This window comes from Callospermophilus lateralis, chromosome 2 (genome assembly GCF_048772815.1).
Source record: "Callospermophilus lateralis isolate mCalLat2 chromosome 2, mCalLat2.hap1, whole genome shotgun sequence".
Lineage (NCBI taxonomy): Eukaryota > Metazoa > Chordata > Mammalia > Rodentia > Sciuridae > Callospermophilus > Callospermophilus lateralis.
This window is the reverse complement of record NC_135306.1, coordinates 194,546,362-194,570,093: the sequence shown is the minus strand read 5'-3', so window position 1 is coordinate 194,570,093 and position 23,732 is coordinate 194,546,362. Positions and strand designations below refer to the sequence as shown.

The 23,732-nt window shown below is 33.3% G+C and overlaps 2 protein-coding genes across 2 annotated transcripts; both read left to right on the top strand.

Annotated features, from left to right (window-relative positions):
* The first annotated feature begins 3,225 nt into the window (after positions 1-3,225).
* On the top strand, positions 3,226-4,140 carry LOC143391686 (olfactory receptor 4P4-like). The gene has a single exon (XM_076844446.1). It carries the CDS (start codon positions 3,226-3,228, stop codon positions 4,138-4,140), a length of 915 nt encoding a protein of 304 aa, XP_076700561.1.
* Positions 4,141-15,677: 11,537 nt separating this feature from the next.
* Positions 15,678-16,586, top strand: LOC143391685 (olfactory receptor 4P4-like). Its single transcript, XM_076844445.1, has one exon. The coding sequence runs from the start codon at positions 15,678-15,680 to the stop codon at positions 16,584-16,586; it is 909 nt and encodes a 302-aa protein (XP_076700560.1).
* Positions 16,587-23,732: the final 7,146 nt, after the last annotated feature.

The window sequence follows — 23,732 nt, the reverse complement described above, 5'->3', positions numbered from 1 at the left end:
TTTGTTGACTCTCTTTCTCCAGTACCTTCCTTTTCATTCACCTCCTTTCACCTCCTGCATGAACCATTTGCACTACTCTACTGATCTCCCATCAGTTACGGTTTTCATTATTTTAATTACTACATTAACATTGTATATATAAGTGGGATTCATTGTGTGAAGGGACATAGCATAATGTGATAGATTGTGTTTCCAGTACTTTCTCATGCCCTCCACCTACCCTCTCTATCTCCTTTCTCTACTGTATTGAACACTATGATTTCTTTCACAATATAAGGCAATTTGATTACTATGAAAACATGATATCTAGTTTAAGTTTTTAGTACATATTATTAACAAGCAGAACAACAGATGTAAAGGAAAATAGGTGAGGCAAAGATCTCATTAAAATCTTCAAGTTGCAGTGAACTTCATTGAGTTCCAACTTAGTGCTTTATGTACCTACCCATATTCTGAACAGCCTGGTTTAACTTTGACATCTTCAAACAGGAACAAATAATTTCCAACTTTCAAAAAACGTGCCACATTAAAGTGCATTATAATCATCAGATTCATCTAAGGTAAGTTTACTGCATGTTGTGTTCTGATACCAGATGTAGCAAATTTGAAGTTATAAGAGCATTTATTTTTATTATCTTGATAGTAAAATCAAGAAGAATGTAAACTTTGTATTCAACCTTACCAAAGAAATCAAGTAATAATTTGAGTATAATTTTAAAATGCATAAAAAAGTTTATGTTAGTCACTAGCAATACCCAAACCAAAAAAAAAAAAAAATCTCACAGTAATTTTAGTTTTAGCAATGGGTTGTTGAAATGGAAATTTCTCCTTATTACCCTCAGTATATCTGTTTTGTTATGTTACATGTGCATGGCAATGTCAGAAACTGCTCATACAAAACCCAAGATAAGATTAATGTGTGATTGTTAATCATGTATGAGACTAAGATGTTTTCATAATGTTTCTGTGTTCCTTATTATAATTCTGCATTGTGTGATAATATCTCAATTTATAGATGCAGAAAATGAAACTTACAAGAAGCTAACAATTATGTCAAGATTCACAAGTGGTATAGAAGGGAAGAAAGTTAATTCTGTTTACTGGGTTCCTTGTTAAATTTTTCTGATGTATAAAAATGTCTGATGTATTAGGCCAATGCTTAATAAAACTAATGAAGATAATATTTACACAGTATCTATGCTTATATTGGGTGATTAACTTCTCATAAAATATTAGTAAGATTACTCTGATTTTAATTTTTACACTAATCCTAGATAACTATTGTAATAATGAAAATAATCTAATTATAAGGATAAAGTCCACTTACTGTATAATCTCTGAATATTATAAACATATAGGTACTTGGTTATTTTTATATATTCAGATGTTAATAGCTGTAGAATAACTATTTAAGTCGAAGCACTTCACTATCTAGTTTGTTTTTTTTTTTATTTCTCCATGCTTCAATCACTTTGTTGACAAAATTCTAGCCACATATGAAACAAATGCACATATGAAATATTATACTGTCACAATTTATGATGCCAATTAGTTTAAAAATTGAAAAGCTATGATCAAGTTAATATTATGACTTAGGACAGCAGTTCTCACCAATTGTATTCAACATGACTTTTCCCTCTGCTAACAGCAGTGATAATGAGAGCATGTTCCCTAAATACACAGGATGACATTTTAAGAGCCTTTGTGAGTAAAATATCCATTATGACCACAAAACAAGTCAGAATCTGAATTTAAGAAATGCATATTTTTCTAAGTTGAAAAACAAAAAGTTACACAGAATTGATTAGAATACTAAATAATTAACAAACATAGGAGACCTGGAGGTTATTGGTATGGTGTTGGGGGGGGAGGGAAGGAAAGAAAAGACATTGAGGAATAAAATTGCTCATGCTGTGCTATGTACTTGTATGGATATTGCAAAATTAACCCCCCTCTTATTTATAAATATGATGTATCAATAAAAGGCAAAAAGAATGTTGGGTCACATGCTTATGTTAACTTCTAGACACATTCACATAAATACTCAGAAAGACAACGTGGTTGGTGTGGTTATCTGTCAGCTTGCATCTTCTTGCAGGCTGAGATGAGGATTCTGAAGCATTTCCTCTCACTGCCACCCTACATCGCACCCTATTCTGCTTTGGTATCAAGCATGCAAATAGCTTAAATCAGGATAGCTTGAGAACCAGGATATTGGTCCCATAATATCTACAGGGCAGTATTTTATGATCCAAAGAAATAGTTGGATTCTCTTGATCTGTGCTTCCTTTACTGAAAATCAGGAATTTGGGTACTCTAATTGATGGGAGAATTTGTTTACCAGCCTATTTCTCTAACTATAATCTTTATTATGTTTTAGGTAAACTACCTATCTATTACTAAAATGCCATCTCATTATAATCCCCTTAGTTGTAAAAGAATAAAGAAAATTCTGGTAAATAAATAAAAAATATTAAAGTCCTGTTATTATTAACTTTTTAAAATATGTTTTAGTTGTAGTTGGATATTTATTTATTTATTTTTATGTGGTGCTAAGGATCAAACCCAGTGCCAAACATGTGCCAGATAAGTGCTCTACTGCTGAGCTACAACCCCACCCAACCCCTGTCATTGTAAACTCTTGAGCACAATAAACCTGATAATCATTTCCATTTTGTTATATAATATTGTTATATTATATAAATTATTATTTATATTACATATGAATACATATACATCCATCAACACCTGTTAGTAAGGCTTATGTAAATATTTTTTATCTGTACTAATATATGTCATAGGTTATATAATCTATACAAAATGTCAAATATACATACATATATATGTTTATACATAATGCCATATATATGTATATATATACATATATATATATGTATTTGCACATGTGTATTTGGAATGCTTACAATAATACTAATGTCATAATGGGAGGAAAATTAAAAATTGGGTAAAGAAAAAAGAAAATGGGTGAAATATTTTTTCTTGAGAATAGACGTGTATAGTTGGAAATATTTCTTTGTACACTGTATGATTCATTTTTAATGCCATACCTATTATCTTTTCATCACCCAAAGTGATTTTAAAGGTATGGATTTTAAATTTGTGAATGACTATATTTGCTTATGTGTATATAAATTTGCCATAGCACATTCACATGTTCTTTCTTTTCAGATACTAACTCACATTTTAGAAGACAAACTGAGATACATGGAAAACCAGAGGAATGTCTCAGAATTTATTCTTTTAGGGCTTTCTGATGAACGGAGCATACAAACATCATGTTTTGTGCTTTTCTTATTCTGTTGCGTTGCCCTTTTGGTGGGAAACCTTCTGATCCTTATCTCTGTTCGGTGCAGCCCTCTATTTCACCAGCCAATGTACTATTTCCTCTGCCACTTGTCTTCTATGGACATCTGCTATACTTCTTGTGTGACACCCAAACTGATTGGTGATCTGCTTGTGAAAAGGAAAACCATTTCCTATGGTAACTGCATGTTGCAAGTATTTGCCATACATTTTTTTGGAAGCATCGAAGTCTTCATCCTCACAATCATGGCCTTTGATCGCTATGTTGCCATCTGCAGACCTCTTCACTACCTGATTATCATGAGCAAAGCAAGGTGCAATCTCCTGGTTCTAGCTGCTTGGGCTGGTGGGGCTGTCCATTCCTTTCCTCAGTTGTTTATAGCAATCCAGCTGCCCTTATGTGGCCCTAACGAAATCGATCACTATTTCTGTGATATTTTTCCTTTGTTAAAAGTTGCCTGCAGTGATACCAGTACTGCTGGTGTCCTTGTGGTTGCTAATTCAGGAATGGTTACCTTAGTGACATTCGTGGTTTTGTTTGTTTCTTATGTCATCATACTGTGCACTTTAAGACATCATTCAGCTGAAGGAAGGCGCAAAGCCCTCTCTACTTGTGGGTCTCATGTTACTGTGATAATTTTATTTTTTGGACCTTCAATCTTTGTCTATCTTAGACCTCCTACCACTTTTCCAGAAGATAAAGTGTTTGCACTATTTTACACCATCATTGCTCCTATGTTCAATCCCTTAGTCTATACTTTGAGAAACACAGAGATGAAGAATGCCATGAAAAAAGTCTGGTGTCAAACATCCTAGATAAATTTTCAAGAAATGTGTGTAGAATCATGGAGCTAGAACTTGATTTCGGTGATTAATTATACTGTTGGTGTTATTTTATGAATAACATAAGTAGGTTTAGGAGTAAAATATAACTACTATCTAATACTAATTCTGTTGTGCAAAAATGAGTCAGAAATGTAGTTATTTTGTGGTTTAATTAGATGGTGTGAGCAGGGTTACATGTGTAAAAATAATTTAGGATGCAGTAACTGAGATAATTCTGAGCAATGAATTATGACATAAAGAAGAAAACCTTAATGATAATTTAACTATAAATTTTAGGATTAGTGGCTAGGCTACGTTATGAAAGTTCTCTGTGTCATATGAAAAGTTATACTCTATAAGTTAAATAATGAGCTTTAACTTGTGATAGGATTTTTATCTAAAAGACCTTCAGTGGCATTAGAAATCCATTATACAAGAAATCAATATAATAATAGTATAATAATAAAATTGGTTTAAAGTGGTTGCTGAGCATCAACTCTGCTGACTAGCATCAGTAAACATTACTAGCAAAGGTAGCACAAAATTAATTACTCAGAATGTTGGTAACTTACTCATTGCTGTCCTATATTTGAGCATTTAAAAAATTCATAAATGAAATGAAGCATGAAATTTAAGAAATTAAAAGGACAATAATTAGTCAATAATTAGAAAATAATAAGTGGGTCACTACTTTGAAGTCAGCCTGGATAATTTAGTGAGAGCTTATCTCAAATGTAAAAAGGGATGTTTCGTACTTCAGTGGTAAAGCACTGAATCAATCTGCAGTGCTAGAAAAAAAGAGAGAGAGAAGGAGGAGAGAGAAGAAGAAAAAAAAGAAGGCAACCATGCAGGAAAGAAGGAAGGGCAAATAAAGAGAGAAAAGATTAAATAACAAGATTATGAGTAGGATTATAACTAATATGAAGAGTTTTAGAACATGTAAATACAGGAAGCACACTCACTTCAGTGATTATATATAGAAAATAAAGATGACAGAATGGTTTTAATCTAAGAACTTGGTAATTTACTATTTTGTCAAGTTAGTATGAAAACAAAATACTGTCTGATTTAAAGTTCTTTTTTTTAAAAAAAAAAAAGTAAATTTGGTTAAGTGTAAATGTTTGAGGGAAACATTTTAAAAATGACATTTTTGTAAGTGTGAAATTGGCATTTTATGGTAAAGGAAAACAACAACACTTCCTTTAAATTGGGTTTATAGGTTAAACAATTTATGTGTCTTTCTTGAAGAATAAATATTGATGGGGCTGGGGTTGTGGCTCAGCGGTAGAGCGCTCACATAGCAAATGGGAGGCCCTGTGTTTGATCCTCAGCACCACATAAAAATAAAGAAACAAAAAAGCAAAACTTAGGAGACATTAAACAGATCAGTGGTTCTCAGGGGTTCAGTGGAGAGAGGGCTGCATGGGTGGGGCAAGGAGAATTTTCAGGGTAGTGAAGCTACTTTGTGGGAGACTTTCATGATGAGGACATGTCCTTTAGTAGGTAAATGAGAAAACAAATATAGTACATTCAAACAATGAAACGTTGTTGGCATTAAAAAAGCAATAAGTGATCATACAGTTGTCAAAACCCAGAGAATAGGGTTGGGGTTGCTGCTCAGTGGTAGAACGCTTGCCTAGCATGTGTGAGGCACTGGGTTCGATTCTCAGCACTGCATATAAATAAGCAAAATAAAGGTCCATTGACAAGTAAAACAATATTTTTTAAAAACCCCAGAGAATATGCACAATGTGTGAACCCTAATTAATGTACACTATAGATTTTGTTATTAACAATATTAATGTTTTTATTTAATTTAATAATTTAATGATGTAAAATATTAATAATAAAGAACATACATGAGAACTTCCTGGACTTTCTGCTCATTTTTTCCTTAAAGCTGAAACTACTGTTGAAAATTTTAAAATGTCATGGGAACAAATATTTTCCACATTTTATGCCACTATATTCTCAATACATCTGGAGACCCATATTTTCCCCTGCTTCCTAACACCTTGTTTTGTTTTGTTTTGTTTCTTGAGTTGCTTTTTTATTGTATAATTATCTATTGACAGAATATGCCTTATTTTCCTTCCCCTAAGTCAAGGAGATAATGCTTAATGTGGATTTCCTTAAAACTTATAAGGAAGTTGATTCTATGAAATTGAAATATTTCTGAATTCATTACAAATGAAGAGGGGACTGGGTTGAACAATTTACACGTTATAATATCATTCTGGAAATCATACGGCCAGAATACAATAGCATGTAACCTTTTCAGATCTCCTTTCAAGTAGCAGCACTGATTTAAGATTCCTTATGTCTTTTTATGGCTTGATCACTTATTGCTTTTTTAAAAATGCCAAAAATATTTCATTGTTTGAATGCACTATATTTTGTTTTCTCATTTACCTACCAAAGGACATCTTGATTGCTTCTGATTATTATCAATTATAAATAAAGCTTCCACAAACATTTATGTGCAGGTTTTTAATGTGGACATAAATTTTCAACTCATTTTGTTAATACCTGGGAGTGTGATTGTTGAATTATATGGTAAGTTCATGTTTATCTCTGGAAGAAACTGTAAACTGTCTGCCAAAGTGATTGGATGATTAACATATTTTAAAATACTCTGGGAAGCAGCAAAGAGGCATGTTATGAATTCATTCCATCATTCACATGTTACATGATATTAAAGATAAATTAGGTAATAGAAAAGATAAATAAATAAATAAATAAACAAACAAAATAAAGGTATTGTGTACAACTAAAGAATAAATATTAAAAAATAAATATTGAAAAATTCCCCAGTAAAATAGTAGATGAATCAAGGTAAAATACTCAAGATGAATCTAGTTGAAATTAAAAGCAATTGATAACTTTCTGTTCCCAGTATCAAAGGGCACTCAGATTAATTCCAGACTAACTCTGGGGAGAGTGTTTTATAGTACAAAACTGTGTTTCAACCTTTACCCCTTCTTTACTATTTCAATTTGACTAAATTAACTAACTTTGTGATTTTTTAAATATTAAATCTTTAAGTAAAAATTTCAAAATAATAAGATTGATAACATGTGAAACTGGAGAAATAAAAGTGCTTAGGAAATAAAGCAGCTCCATGCTTTAGACACAGGAAACATTACTCATACACAGAATTAAATTTTATTCCAAAACAACACAATTGGTCCTATGGTCATTTCTGCGATTCCTCTGTACACATAGTAGCTTTGAATCCTTCTTGATCCCTGAATGAGAAATTTAGTTTTGGACACAACTTCACTTGCTTCAACTCCTGAACTTCTAAATTCTTTATTCAGTTAGAATATACAAACATCTCAACTGAGCAAAGGAACTTACAGGTAGATTTAGAACTGTTCCTAGTCCTTAGCCCTGTTCAGCCACTCGAAAGCAGATCCTACATGAACTAGCAGTTTAATTTCTTCTGAACTCACACTATGGGCACCTCACTTTCGCACCTTTGATCCTAATGCCCCCTCCTCTCCCATCTAGCCTCCTCCTGTTTTCTTAATCAGATTCTGCCTCACTTACTATGTACAATTCAAATTTCCTGACACTTAGGAATACTTTCCTAATGCAATCATTTTTCATCTTTCTTTCCTTTTGTTAGTGCATTACAGTTTTAGACAATATTGGGGTCCATTTCAGTGTACAAACATGAAAAATAATTTGTTCCACTTTAGTGCATAAAACTTTCTCTTTCCTTCAACTCCTCCCTACTGCTGTTCTCTTTCCTCTACTCTAGTGGTCTTCTACTTACTTTTAGATTTTTTAAATTAGTGCTTTATAGATGTAAATAAAGGTGAAATACACTGAGGTCTATTCATATTTGAACATAGCATAATTTGCTCCATTTCATTCTGTAGGTTCCTCTTTTCCCATCCTTCCTTCCTCCCCATCTATCTCCCTCCTCTACTCCACCAATCTTTCTTTCATGGGATTCTCCCCCAACTCTCTTTGCTCCCTTAGTTTGGTTAGTTCCCCACATATAAGAGAAAAATATTAAAAAAAAAAAAAACAGTTTTTAACAAATCAGAGCTTCTTTATTTTTAATTTTAATATTTGTTTTTTAGTTATCGGCGGATAACTATGTGGTGCTGAGGATCGAACCCGGGCCGCACACATGCCAGGTGAGCGCGCTACCTCTTGAGCCTCATCCCCAGCCCAAGAGAAAGATATTGACCTTCTCTTTTTGAGTCTGGCTTATTTTACTGAACATGATATTCTAAAAGTTCATCTATTTACCAGCTAATGGCATAATTTGATTCTTCCTTATGTTTGAGTAAAACTCCAGTGTGTATTTATACAATATTTTTTCCATTCATTTGTTGTTGGGCATCTAGGCTGGTTCCATAACTTGGCTATTGTGAGTTGTGTTGTTACAAACCTCAATGTGCCTTTATCACCATAGTATGCTGATTTTAACTTTGGGGGGATGAACATGTATCGTTTGAACATAGAAGCATGATGTTATTTATTGTACAATCTTCTTTCATGTAAGTTAGAATATATTATTTGTAAAAACGCCTTTACTCTGTATTTATCTCTTATCTCACAATAATTTGGGATTTCCTTGGACAAAATAATAAACAACAAGAATTTTAATAAGAAAGGGTACATATGCAACACTGAATATAATATGCAAATTTTACAGTTACAAAAATCAAAAATATGAAAATGAGAAGACTAAAAATAAGAAATTATCAAAAGTTTGTATTAAAATATCATTGCCTCTGATTTTAAAGATATTGTAATAAATTTATTTGTGTTATTTTATTTTGGAAATATTGAGGCTCATTGAAAAAGTAGATTGTCAACATTTTCTTTGTGAAACTGATTGTATATTATATATTTAAGATATTTTATCATAGATTAAATGAGGTCAACTTTAATTGAAGGGTTTATGAAGAATTTTAAAAGTCTTAGAATCATTTTGGATTTATAGAAAATTTGCAAGAATATATAGTTTCTTTATAAAATACAGTTTAATCCATTATTTTTCTTTCTTCTTTTCTTTTTTAAAATTTCTTTTATTTTTAGTTATAAATGACTATAGAATGTATTTTGGCAGAATGTAGATACATACAGTATAACTTATTCTCTTTACATTCTTACTCTTGGAGTCATATGTAATGTGGAAGTTACCCTGACTGTGTATACACACACCAAATCTAGGAAAGTTATGTCCAATTAATTTTGTGTTTTCTATTCCTCTCCCCTCTTCTTTCCCTTTATTTCCCATTGTCTAGTTCAATGGATTTCTATTATTCTCTTTCCTAACTTTTCTTGTCTTGGGTTAGCATCCTCAAATCATATAGAATATTTGGCCTTTGTTTTGGGGGATTGGCTTATTTCACTTAGCATGATATTTTCCAGTTCTATCCATTGACCAGAAAATGCTATAATTTAATTCTTCCTTGTGACTGAGTAATAGTCTATTGTGTATATACACCACATTTTCTTTATCCCTTCATCTATTGAAGGCCACCTAGATTGTTTACTGTTAAGGTCTGTAAACAAGTCAGATTGGCACCTGTTATTTTGCCAGAGAAATGTTAAGAGTCTGTAAACAAGTCTGGATGGTGTCTGGCAAAATGCCAGAGGGAGTGGTTTGTGAAGTAACAAAAGCGAGCCATTAAGTATGGAGATTCCTTATTGGTTGACTGCTGTATCTATTTTATGCTAATTATATAAGCTGTGTAAAATGTATAAATATCCCTCAGATCCTACAATACAGGGCTTCCACTCCTGCTGTATCAACGTACACAAGTTATTCGTCACCCCCCGGTTATTTTGCTGCAGCCAGCCGGACTGCGGCAGTTTACATGTAGCTTGGCTATTGTGAATTGACCTTCTATAAACATGGATGTGGCCAGTCACTGTAGTGTGCTGTTTTTAAGTCCTTTGTGTATAAACCAAGGAGTGGGATAACTGGGTCAAATGGTTGTTTTATTCTAAGTTTTCTGAGGAATCTCCATATTGTTTTCCATAGAGGTTGCACCAATTTGCAGTCCCACCATCAATGTATGAAATTTCCTTTCTCCCCCACATCCTCGTCAACATTTACTGTTACTTGTATTCTTTAATAATGCAATTCTGTCTGGAGTGATAGAACAGAACAGATGTCACAAAGACACATCCACAAAAATACAGTTATCTCATCCTAGACAAAGGCACTCATAAATGTACATTGAAGAAAAGATAACCTTTTTAACAAATTTTTCTTGGAAAACTAGAAATCCATATTTAATAGAAAGAAATTGAACCCTTATATCTCACTCTGAATGAAACTCAATGGTAAGTGAACTAAAGATATAGGACTTAGACTAGAGACACTGCACCTGCTAGAAGAAAAATAGGCTCAACTCTTCAACATGTTAGCTTGGGCACTGAATTCCTCAATAAGACTCCTAAAGTGCAAAAAGTAAAATAAAGAGTTAATAAATGGGATGATATCAAACTGAAAAGCTTCTTTATAGCAAAGGACACCATCAAGAATATGTACAGATAAAATATTCACCATCAGTACTTCAGTATTTTTAAAATAATTTAAAAGCAGTGAAAAAGATTATATAAAACAAAGAACAAAAGGGGTTGAATAAATTATAAAACAATTAGTATGATGACAGGCTTTAAACCAAATATATTTTAATTACTTTCAGTGTGTGTGATCTAAATATGGCAACTAAAAGACAATAAGACATGATTAAAAGTAAAGGCATAGAGAAAGATATTGCAAAAAATAAACAAAGAATGCTGAAGAAATGTTAATTTTGAACAGAGTATATAATGGAAACATGATCTATCAGAGGTAAAGAGAAAATTATGCAATCATCAAAAGATTTGTTTTCTGAGAAATCATAACTAACCTAAATTACATGGTCCTAGTGATGTTATAAAGATATGTACCATCCCTTTGCTCAACCTGCTGGTGAGTACATGTTTGTTTGTTTGTTTTTGTACTTGGGATTGAACTCAGGGGTACCCAACAACATCCCCAGCCCTATTTTGTATTTTATTTAGAGATAAGGTCTCACTGGTTGCTTAGTGCCTCACTTTTGCTGAAGCTAGCTTTGAACTCATGACCCTCTTGCCTCAGTCTCCTGAGCCACTGGGATTACAGGCATGCACCACTGTGCCTGGCAAGGTGTTTTCTCGTTTGTTAAATATTTACTATTCTTAGTGAAGCTCATAGAGGAACTTAGAAGTAAACCTAGTTTTCAGCATAGATGTACCAAAAGAAAAAAAAAGGTGGATTTATAAATTATATAAAACTAGGGGAAAATTACAGGATTTTTGACTATACTCTTGAAAAACATTTAACTTGAAATGAAAGGAAGTTCTACAGGTCTGTAATTTTCTAGAAAACTCACATTAGACAAGAATACTTGAAGCTCACACAGACACACACTTCTTCCCTAGAGAACATGATAAAATACTGTGTGGAAATTGGTGAGAATCATTTCTTAACATGGGGACGAGAACTACAGCTTTCTTCTCAGGTTATAAAGATGGGAAAAAGAAACTGAGACTGCATAAACAGCCCTTCTCAGTCATTAAGAACTCTGTGGTGAATAGGATTTGAACTACATGCTGTAGAAGAGTCTTTTTTTTTTTTTCAATGTATTTATAATCCCCTTGTAGAGTTGCTCAATAACTTCGATATAAAAGGATGCTAACTGGTGAGTTGATTACTTTGGTATGCATAAAGTGTTCCATTCAATAAAGAAGCAAAGCTCTGGGAGAAAAAAAAAATACCTTTAGAATATAATGTACATCTAGTTTTACTTATATTTGAGCCTGAAAGTACTCACGATTAATTTGGCTCTCTGGAGACTATGATTAACTACTTTCCAAAAGCCAAGTACTCCTGCTTCAAACTTTTATTTTTTCTTATGGGGTGACCTTCTGTAAATTATTTGATTCAGTGATGTGACAGTAGATACAAACTGATATGCATTTTGTATTTGCATATGTATACAAACTATATGCATAAATTGGGAAAAACAGAAAGTGAAGGATCAGTAACACTGTGCAAAAGATATCAAATCAAAAGTCACAGGAAATAATTTAAATACTAAGGGATGATTGTAATTTCAATGAAGAGAGAACATAAAAGACTTATAAAATAGAAAATTCTAAATCAGTGAAGAATCTATGCGAGTAAATTATTTCTTTCTTTCTTACCATTACTTGAATAAATATGTGATATTTGTTGAAAATATCCTTTCACTTCTGTGTTAAGAAAACATACTTATTTGCATCTCATTTTCAAACAGTATCAGAAATTCTAGAGACTAGGATTAAGAGAACATGAAGTTCCAGGAGGTGCTGAGTGTCCAATAGTGGTGGGATATCATATTCTAGAAACGTAAGATCAACATCAGAATGATGCTGCTCAGTTTATTGGGGGACCTCAGGTAAAGAGGAACACACTGTCACAATTCTAAAGAGGTAACAGACCTGGACCAAGAAGAATACATCTGGAATTGGGCAAAGCACAACAATTTGGGAAGGATTCTTAGAGATTGTTGAAGCTGGTTCCCTCCTTTTACAGAGAGGAAACTAATGGGCAAGAATATCAGGTCACATCCCCAAGTGTCGGTGAGAACTGGCACTCCAATCATGCTTCAGAGAATAAGGGCCTATTGCCTCCCGGGGAAGTGTGTGAGCTGGGCATCTGTTATTTCTACAGTTGGCTTCTGTATCTAAGAAGCCTGAACTGATTTGTTTTTTTTTTTTTTTTTTTCAGGGAAATTTGGAGGGCTAGAGTGGAACACTGACTGAAATTCAGGAGGTAGCCTGGGTTTGCCTGGGACTTGGACCTGTAATGCACATTTCAAAAGTGGGAGAGGCAGAGGTAATGTCCAATTTATCCTGTTGCTGTACAGTTTGTTTGTTTTTGAACTTGTGACAGGACCGATAGTGACATGTGTATGAGCTCAGGCTCCAAGGTCAGAAAATTCACGTTTTAAGACCAGAACACGGGTTGTGTTACTGTGTATATGTTTCTTCACCTGTATAAGCCTAAAGTAATTTTTATCTCTTTTATTTTGTGATCCATTAATGTTAGCACAATGACATCATCCATGCACTATTTTATTTTTTTTAAACACTCTTTTCCATGTATTATTGAATCTCAGAACAAACCTCTAATTATTCAGTTACATACATTTTCATATATTTAAAATGAATAAAATCTTTTAAAAGAGAAATTATAAAATTTGCAAACATCAAATCTACAGTTAGTGATTGAGTTAAGTCATGTAACTGGGGATTGTCTCTAAATTATAATGAATTATTATATTTCATAAAACTTGAGCTTATTATATTTTGCCCATAAATTACTCATTGTGGTAGTAAAACATAAAAAAATAGAAAATTGTTTGGTAGAGAAATTATCACCAGCCTCCACTTTCTGAATCCACATGACTTGATTACCGGAATCAATGAAGATCAATGAAGACATCTCATGATCAATGAAGACAGATGAATACAGTAACACTGCTTGAGGACACTTTTAGGTTTACTTTGAGACCAAATTTCATTTAAGAGTCTGTATATGCTTAAGATGGGCCAAGCAGTATATTTCAGATGAGTTTTAGATTACATTGATATGATTTGGTTTATTAAAACGAAAAGGCATACAAATCACTTTTAAGAATAATTCAAATCAGATAATATACCCAATATTTGATTTTTTTCTTCAAATGAAACAAAATAGCTTTTCTTATTTAATGGAAAATAATGCTATAGTTCAATTTTGGGCTAGATTAAAACCAATTTCTCTAAAATGTGCCTCTTATCTAAGTATGTTCCTGAAAATTTTATATGAAAATGGATGTATTTATTTTGAAATTCAACTTCCATTACAAATCAATTATTCATTGTTTTGGTAACAATATTTACTTTGTACCATGGAGAAATAGGGAGAAATTTTACTTAGAGTTTGATTAAGAAATTAAATTTAAGATTAGGGTAGGAAAATGTATACTACAAAAAAGTTATTTTGAGATCATCTGATAAGAATTAAGAGTAACCATTTTAATTTAAAATAGTAGAGACCAAAATTGATGGAACATGATGATAATTCTGTGTCAGTTTTCAGCAACAAGGTCTTTGCTACTACAACAGTGTCAGCTCATAGGATCAAACCCTTTTACTTTGAAATAATTTTCACTGATTGGTGATGATAAGCACTCTACTCAGATATTTTCATTGATTTAGAATTGAAATTTCCCACTTGTGAAAAAAAGGAAAATTAAGAGTTTGAGTAACATTCAACTCACAATATTTCAACCTTCTTAAATGTTATTGTATATGCTCAGAGTAAAATTTATCAAAACATTACTCCCCATATTTCAATAATAATGTGCTTATAAATATTACTGAAAATTACAAAGCAGCTTCACATTCCATTATTATTTAAATGTCACAAATACACATATTGCACAAGGCATGTAATTCCCTGTTTTTTGTGCTCAAACAGATGAAATAGTTGACATGCAAAGTAAAGGCATATTATGTTATTGTGCTAAAAACGAAGCCTGTCCAATCAATCGGTCTCCCTGTAAACCACAGTTCTGTATGGATTTGTCACTATCTGGAGAGTTTGTGGGACTAGATAAAATGATAGTATTGGATGGATTCAGGAAAAAATACGTACTCTCCAATCACAAGGTTAAAAGGAATTTGACTTCCAAAATATACTATCCTACACTGAGGGCAAATTTTAGTATAACATTTCCCAAAGCATTGTCTTTTCAGGGACTTATTCTTAGGTTTATTTGGTGGTTCATGAGATTTTGTTGTTCTCCTTGAATTAATTAGCAAATTAAGCTATTCTGTGTTTTAAAGTGTCAGCACATAATTTTCAGTAAATCATTGAGAAAACCAATAACAAGGAAACAAATAACACAAAAATACTTCAAAAGGCTTGTTTCATCTTCTTAAAGAGACAACATTGTATCTTAAAATATTTTTCTGTAAATTTTCTTAGTTTTTAAGCTAACTAACTCTAAGACAGACTTGAGATAATGTGTATTCAACTAACAAAACCAGTTAAATTAGTTGGTACATAATGAAAAAAATATTAGCTATGTGACTTATACTTGTTTCCTTAATGCATTTTGAGTCCCAGAAAGTCAGAGCAGAATTCTTTACAGGAATCAATTGACTATTTTATTAAGATTTAGGAGTAGATATGATCAAAAATAAAATAATAATATTGTTTGAACAAAAACATTGGTGCTCACTAAGACAAGAGTTGATCACCATTTGCAGAAGAAGTAATAGAAATCAAGCAGTATGTATTCACAGGGAGTCTTGAGAGCCATTTTAATTGAACACCAGGTTTTTATTCTTTGAAATACCATAATTAAATAAATTACATCTAGTTAGTGCATCAAGTAGAAAATAACCATCACACTTTTCAGCAAACACTTATAGATTTAAGCTCACCAATTATGTCATTTCAGTTGATTTATGTGCTCTATCTGAACTGGACCATGGAAAAAAGTAATAATCTCACTGTATTCATTCTCCTGGGACTTTCCCACAATAAGAACATAGAAGTCCTCTGCTTTGTATTATTGTTACTTTGCTACCTTGCTATTTGGATGGGAAATGTGCTTGTAATGGTTTCTATCACATGCTCGCAGCTCATCAGCCAGCCCATGTATTTCTTCCTCAATTACCTCTCGCTCTCTGACCTTTGCTACACGTCCACAGTGACCCCTAAATTAATGACCGACTTACTGGCTGAACAGAAGATCATTTCCTATAATAACTGCATGGCACAGCTGTTTACCACCCATTTATTTGGAGGCATCGAGATCTTCATCCTCATGGGGATGGCCTATGACCGCTATGTGGCCATCTGCAAGCCCCTGCATTATGCTGCCATCATGAGCAGACAGAGGTGCAACACGATCATCCTGGCGTGCTGTGCTGGGGGATTTGCACACTCTGCCAGTCAGTTTCTTCTTACCATCTTCTTACCCTTCTGTGGCCCCAATGAGATAGATCATTACTTCTGTGATGTGTATCCTTTGCTGAAATTGGCCTGTTCTAATACACACACAATAGGTCTCTTAGTCATTGCTAACTCGGGGTTAATTGCACTGGTGACTTTTGGTGTCTTGATGTTGTCTTACTTTTTTATATTGTACACCCTAAGGGGATGCTCCAGGGAGGGCCGCAGCAAAGCTCTTTCCACGTGCAGTGCCCACATCACTGTCGTGGTCCTTTTTTTTGCACCCGCTTTATTCATCTACATCAGGCCAGCCACGACATTCCCAGAAGACAAAGTGTTTGCTCTTTTCTACACCATCATCGCTCCCATGTTCAACCCTCTGATCTACACGCTGAGAAACACGGAGATGAAGGATGCTCTGAGGAAAGTTTGGTGTCATTGAATACTTCTGGAAAGAAAGTAAACTTTTGGATTATTTCTGCTTTTCACAGCGTGGTACCAGGAGAGCGCAGTCATGAGTGAGACCCACTCTTGGAATCCTCCTGTCCTCAGGGCTTGGAGAGAAAAGTGATCAACTAGGAACATGTCCAATCTGTCGTTTCATGATTCTGCCTTGATTCATCATCGATAAATTGAGCATTATTCTTATTTATACCCTGTGCAATCTTACTTAATCATTGGATTGTGGTCATAAGATGAGAAAGGAACAATTTCTTTAAAATGAAGGATTATATGGTAATATGTTGAAAAATTTATGCTTTTCATGCCTTCAAGTACTGAAAAGCTGAAGAAAATATTGCTTTTCTTTTTTAAAACTTTTCACTGAAACATAAAAATACAGATACTTGCACATATTACCATTATTATCAATATACACTCACAAGTTTTCACACCCTGAGCACTATTGAGTAATCAGCATCCAGATTGAGGCAGAAACTATCACTATACTAGAAATCCTCCTCATCCTCTTAATAATAAATAACTTCATGATTTTCATCTCTAAAATCATTTACTTATTCCTTGTATTTGTAGAATAAGCATGATACAAATTATGCATTTACTATTTATCTTGTCATTATTACATTTGTGAGAATCATTCCTCAAATTTGTGAAATATCAAATTATTTTCCATAACATGTAGCATCTCATTATATGAATTTAAAATGAGTAATTTTTCCATTATCTTACTGGTAGAATTTGTGTAGTTTCCCCTTCAGGGAAATTATATATAGTACTACTTTGAATATTTTGGAACATATCTTGTTAATAATGTATTTCCTGTTCATTTTTCATTATGCTTTGTATTGGAATTAATACTTAACATTTTAAGAAAAGTATTGTGTATTCATTTTAATACTCTACTATAATATGTTATTGATACAAAATGAGAACTATTAAACTCAAAAAGAGAATATTTATTATTCATGGAAAACTACTAAGATAAGTTAAAATAAAAGCTTAGAAATACTGGAAGACCCTGGCCCTTGTAGGATCTATGTAATGGGATATGGGGAATGCTAATTATCACAACATGCCTATCAATCTTGGGCAAAAAGAAGTAAGCTCTGAAAATAGTAGTTCACCCAAGGAGTTAAAAAATAAAGTATAACTCTCAGGGATGCCTCACTAAGTTATGCTAGCAATATTAATACATAGTTAATCATTGTTGGTAGTTTTATGAAATAAGATCTCTGCAGCAAATGGAGCAGTTTGATATATTAAATTAAGCTGAGTAAATTCTGTATTCATTTTCTCAGAAAATCTACTTCACGGACTCATAGTAAAGAAATGTGTTTCTGCTAACAGATTCCCATCACACTCAAACACACCCACATATATGCGTAAGGACATTAGATATAAAATAAGCACTTTCCAGGGGCTTCTATTTCTGGCATAATTTGAATAAGTCTATTCATATAGAAAACCAAAAATGAAGAAAATATTTAATTTTTGTTCACAACCATACAACTACTCAATTAAAAAATTACTTAAGACAGGAAGAAATATGGTTGGAAACAGCTATATCAGAGTAAAGAATAGAAAGAGTGCATGATTTTCAGTTAGACACAAAATTTAATATGACCATATTCATTTTATAAAAATATAATATCCTTTTAATGGCATAATATAGTAATATGAACTATCAAATATTACAAGCTATTACAAAGCAAATACAAAAACTTTAGCAAATAAAAAAAGAAAATTTTTATTAGAAATGTGAGGGATAAAACATAGCAGCTGTATCCTAAGATGTAATTCATGGGCTGAAACTATATGCTAATAAATTACTCGGAAGACAGAATAGAGAAAAAACTAAATGACAACAATTAAGGTGATATTAAGATACAATGAACTACTTGTGCAGAAACCTCCAGCCCAGGACATGATCAGTAGTAGCTCAGTGCACACCCAGGCCCTCCTGATAACCAGGTGATGAAAGGGCTTATGGATGGCCACATAGCAGACCTCCCACAAACTGCCAGTAAGTTGCTCGCTGCCTCCTGCTGCCTGAAAGTACAGTCACAGTACCCACAGGTTTGGTTACATGTGGCCACCACCATCTTGGGACACCGTCCAGGGCCTAGAGATATGTTTATTATTTCTGTTGGGTGTGCTATTGGCCACCATCGGGCTGCCTCTTTACATGGTCACCTCTTGGTGTGAGCACATCTCTGGTGGTCTCTCTGAAAGTTAAAATGGCATTGAGATCTTAGGACTGCAGCAAGGCAGAGCCTGGGGAAGCTGAAGCCCAGGTCTGTCAGATTGCATCTGGGATTGCATGAGTCAGTCAGGGTCTGGCAGACCTATGGGAAGCTAGAGAATAGGGGCAATGCCACAGAGGAAACATAGGTTAGAGAAACTGGGAAAAAATGGGCTCTCTGCAGCTCAGTGAGTCTTAAAGTCCATAGAAATATAAGGGTCCAGCTACAATGGGTGGAAAGACTGGAAGAGGGTATGAGAACATCTTACTGTCTATCAGCTCATCCACCCAACTGGTCTGGCACCCAGTGGACTGGAGCTAGCATCAAACTTCAGACACACCCACCTATCCATGGAGAAGGAAAGCTGAGAAAACTTTTTAAAGTCAACAGAAGCAATTGCTCAACTTTCCTTTGAGACTTTCTTTTATTTTTATTTATTATTATTATTTTTAAAATTTTATTTATTTTTTATTTATTAAATTTTTTCCCTGTCTCTCACACTTCTATGAATTTTGAATCAAATGTTTTTCACACATCATTTTATTGAGGAAAAGGATATCTGAATAGTATACTAGAGTTTTGTTATATATTCTTATAGTTTTACTTTTTAAAAAATCTATATATTTTTTTTCTCTCATCTATCTGTCTCCCTGGATTCTCTTTCTCACTGCTCTCATACTGACATTCAACCTCTATTACTTCCTTCCTTGCTCTTACTATAAATTTTTTCCTCTATCTTCTCCCCTCCTTCATGAACATTACATCTTGCACTATGTCTGTTCCCTCATTATCCATCATTATAAATGGTAAGCCCTTGTAGTAACCTTACTATTATATTGTTAATAATCAAAGATATCATTTTTGTCTATTGTGACAAAATTGTAGATGCCTTAATAGGAGCTATTTGGTTTCAGGTTGTATATTGTTTCTTTGGTTGCTCTTAATACTGGTCTCCCTTTTAAAGGTGAGATACTGGAAGCCTTTGGGGACATTATAAGACTTCAGGGTAGAAGCTGTACAGCCTCAGATCCATACCACTAGATTGAAAGACACACACATACAGGAAAATATAATGGAACAAAGTACTTAAAACAAACCAAGAAGTTCCAACAATAGAATTCATAGACAACACAGTAGAAGAAATGTCAGAGAAGGAGTTAAGGAAATACATAGTTAGACTGATCTTTGAAATACAGGATATCAGAGAGAAAACCCAGGAAGTAAAAGATCACTTTAATAAAGAGGCAAAGAATATAAAAAACAATCAAGCAGAAATCCTTGAAATGAAGAAAACAATAAACCAAATTAAAAATTGAATGGAAAGAATCACCAATAGATCATTTAGAAAACAGAAACTTAGGTAATGAAGACAAAATATATACTCTTGAAAATAAAGTTGACAGCACAGAGAAGATGGTAAGAAACCATGAACAGAACTTCCAAGAAATATGATATAACGTGAAAAGATCAAATTTAAGGTTTATTGGACTAGACAAAGGCATGGAGATACAAACCAAAGAAATGTATAATCTTTTCAATGACATAATATCAGAAACTTTGTAAAATCTAAAGAATGAAATGGAAAATTAACCATAAGAGGCTTACAGGACCCCAAATGTACAAAATTACAGCAGACTCACACCAAGGCATATTATAGTGACAGTAAGGATAGAATTTTAAAAGTTACAAGACAAAAAACTAAATAAATTACATACAGGGGGAAACCAATTCAGGTTTCAGCTGATTTCTCAACCCAAATCCTCAATGCCAGGAGGTACTGGTATAACATATACCAAGCTCTGACAGAAAATGAATGCAAACAGAATGCAAACAGAGAATTTTATATCCAACAAAATTAAGCTTCAGATTTTAAGATGAAATAAAAACCTTCCATGATAAGCAAAGACCCAACAATATGCTGTCTTGAGACTCACCACCTAGGAAAAGACATTCACAGACTGAAAGTGAAAGTTTGGGAAAAAACATATCACTCACATAAACAGTGTAAACAAGCAGGGGCTTCCATCCTCATATCAGACAAAGTGGACTTTAAACCAAAGTTAGTCAGAAGGGATAAAGAAGGATATTTCATACTGCTGAAGGGAACCATACACCAACAAGACATAACGATTATAAATATATATGCCACAAACAATGGAGCATCCATATACATAAAAAAAACCTTCTCAATTTCAAGAATCAAATAGACTACAACACAATAATATTGGGTGACTTTAACACCCCTCTCTCACCATTGGATACATCTTCCAAAACAAACCAAAACTAAAAAAATTATAGAATTAAATAATACAATCAATGACTTAGGCTTAATAGGCATACATAGAGTATTTCATCTTCCAGTGAGTGAATACACATTCTTCTATCAGATAATAATGGAATAAAACTAGAAATCAATCATAATTAAAAAAAATAGAAGCACTCTTACACCTGGAGATAAAATAGCATGCTATTGAATAAAAAGTCAACAAATAAATGATCTAACATTACAACTCAAAGCCCCTAGAAAAAGAAAAACATATCAACACCAAAAGCAGTAAAAAGCAGGAAATAACTAAAATCAGAGCTGAAATCAATGAAATTGAAACAAAAGAAACAATTCAAAAAATTGCCAAAACAAGAAGTTGCTTCTTTGAAAAAATAAAAAAAAATCACAATCCCTTAGCCATGCTAACAAGGAAGGAGAGAGAGAACTCAAATTACTAAAATTTGCAATGAAAAAGGAAAATAGCACAGTGGACACTACTGAAATATAGAAGATAATATAAACTATTTTGAAAATTCATACTCCAATAAGATCGGAAATCTTGAACTCATCAACAGATTTCTAGAGACATTTGATGATCTACACAAAATGGATCAGGAGGACATACACAATTTAAACAGATGAATTTCAAGCAATGAATTAGAAGGTACCATCAAATGTCTACCAACCAAGAAAAGCCCAGGACCAGACAGATTCTCAGCCTAGTTCTACAAAACCTTTAAGGAAGAATTAACACCAATACTCAAATTATTCCATGAAAGAAAAAAGGAGGGAACCCTTGAAAACTTATTCTACAGGGCTAGTATCACCCTGATACCAAAACCAGAGAAAGACACGTCAAGCAAAGAAAACTTCAGACCTCTACAATGAAAGCTACAAAACACTAAAGAAAGAAATTGAAGAAGACCTTAGAAGATGGAAAAATCTCCCATGCTCTTGGATAGGCAGAATTAATATTCTCAAAATGGCCATACTGGGGCTGGGGTTGTGGCTTAGTGGTAGAATGCTCACCTAGCACAAGTGAAGAACTGGGTTCCATCCTCAGCACCACATAAAAAATAAAATAAAGGTATTGTGTTTTCATTCACAACTAAAATTTTTTAAAAAAATATTTGACCATACTACCAAAATTGTTCTACAGAATTAATGGAATTCCTATTAAAATCCAAATGACACTCTTCACACAACTAGAAAGAAACAATCATGAAATTCATTTGAAAAATAAGAGACTCAGAATAGCAAAAGAAATCATTAGCAAGAAGAGTGGAACAGGAGGCATCACAATTACAGACCTAAAACTCTACTACAGAGCAGTAGTAACAAAAACTCCATAGTGTTGGCAACAAAATAGAAAGGTAGACCAATGGCACAAAATATAAGATACAGAGAAAAACCTGGATAAATTAGGTTATTTCGTACTAGACAAAGACAGCAAAAACATACATTGGAGAAAAGACAGCTTATTCAATAAGCAGAAAACTGGAAACCCACATGTAAAAAAATGAAATTAACCTCTTTCTCTCACCCTGCACAAAAATCAACTCTAAGTGAATCACAGACTTAGGCACTACAAGAGACCCTACGCCAAAGAGAAGAAAAAGTAAGCTCAAATCATCATCATGTTGGCTTAGGACCTGACTTCTTAAAAAGACTCCTAAAACATGAGAAGTAAAATTAAGAATCAAGAATTGGGACAAATTCAAACTAAAAAGCTTGTTCTCAGGAAAGGAAACCATCAATAAGGAGAGCCTCCAGATTAGTAGAAAATCTTCATCACACACACGTCAGATAAAACACTAACCTATAGGCTATTTAAAGAACTCAAAAACAGAAAAGACACTTCACAGAAGAAGAAAAAGAATTATTCAATAAACATATGAAAAAATGTTCATCATCTCTAACAATTAGAGAAATGCAAATCAAAACTACTCTAGGATTTCATCTTGCCCCAGTCAGATTGGCAATTATTAAGAATATAAGCAATAATAATCCACATCAATGTTCTTAGCAGCTCAATTCAAAATAGCCAAACTATGGAACCAACCTTGATGCCCTTCAAACAGATGAATGCATAAAGAAAATGTGGTACATGTACACAACGGAATATTACTCAACATTAAAGAAGAATGAAATTATGGCATTTGCAGGTAAATGGATGGAACTAGAGAATATCATTCTAAGTGAAGTAAGCTAATCCTAAAAAATCAAAGTCCAAATGTTTTCTCAGATAAGAGATGTTGATCCATAGTGGGGACAGGTAAAGAAAAATGAAGGAACTTTGGATTGTGCAGAGTTGAGTGAGGGAGGGGAGGATTGGGCTGTGGAGATAGGAAGGACTGTGGGATGCCACCATGTACATCCAGAGCCATGAGAATTTATGCTCCCTTTGTATACAATATGTCAAAATACATTCTACTGTCGGGTAAAACTAACTAGAACAAAATTTTCTTAGAACAAATTTATAAAAAAGAAAAAAGAGTAGAACATTTAAAGTTCTATCAATAACATATATATTTTGATATGGTATATTAAGTGTGTGCAATTTAATACACACATTGAACCACATGGACCCAAAGAAAAAAGTGTAAAATCAAAAAAAAAA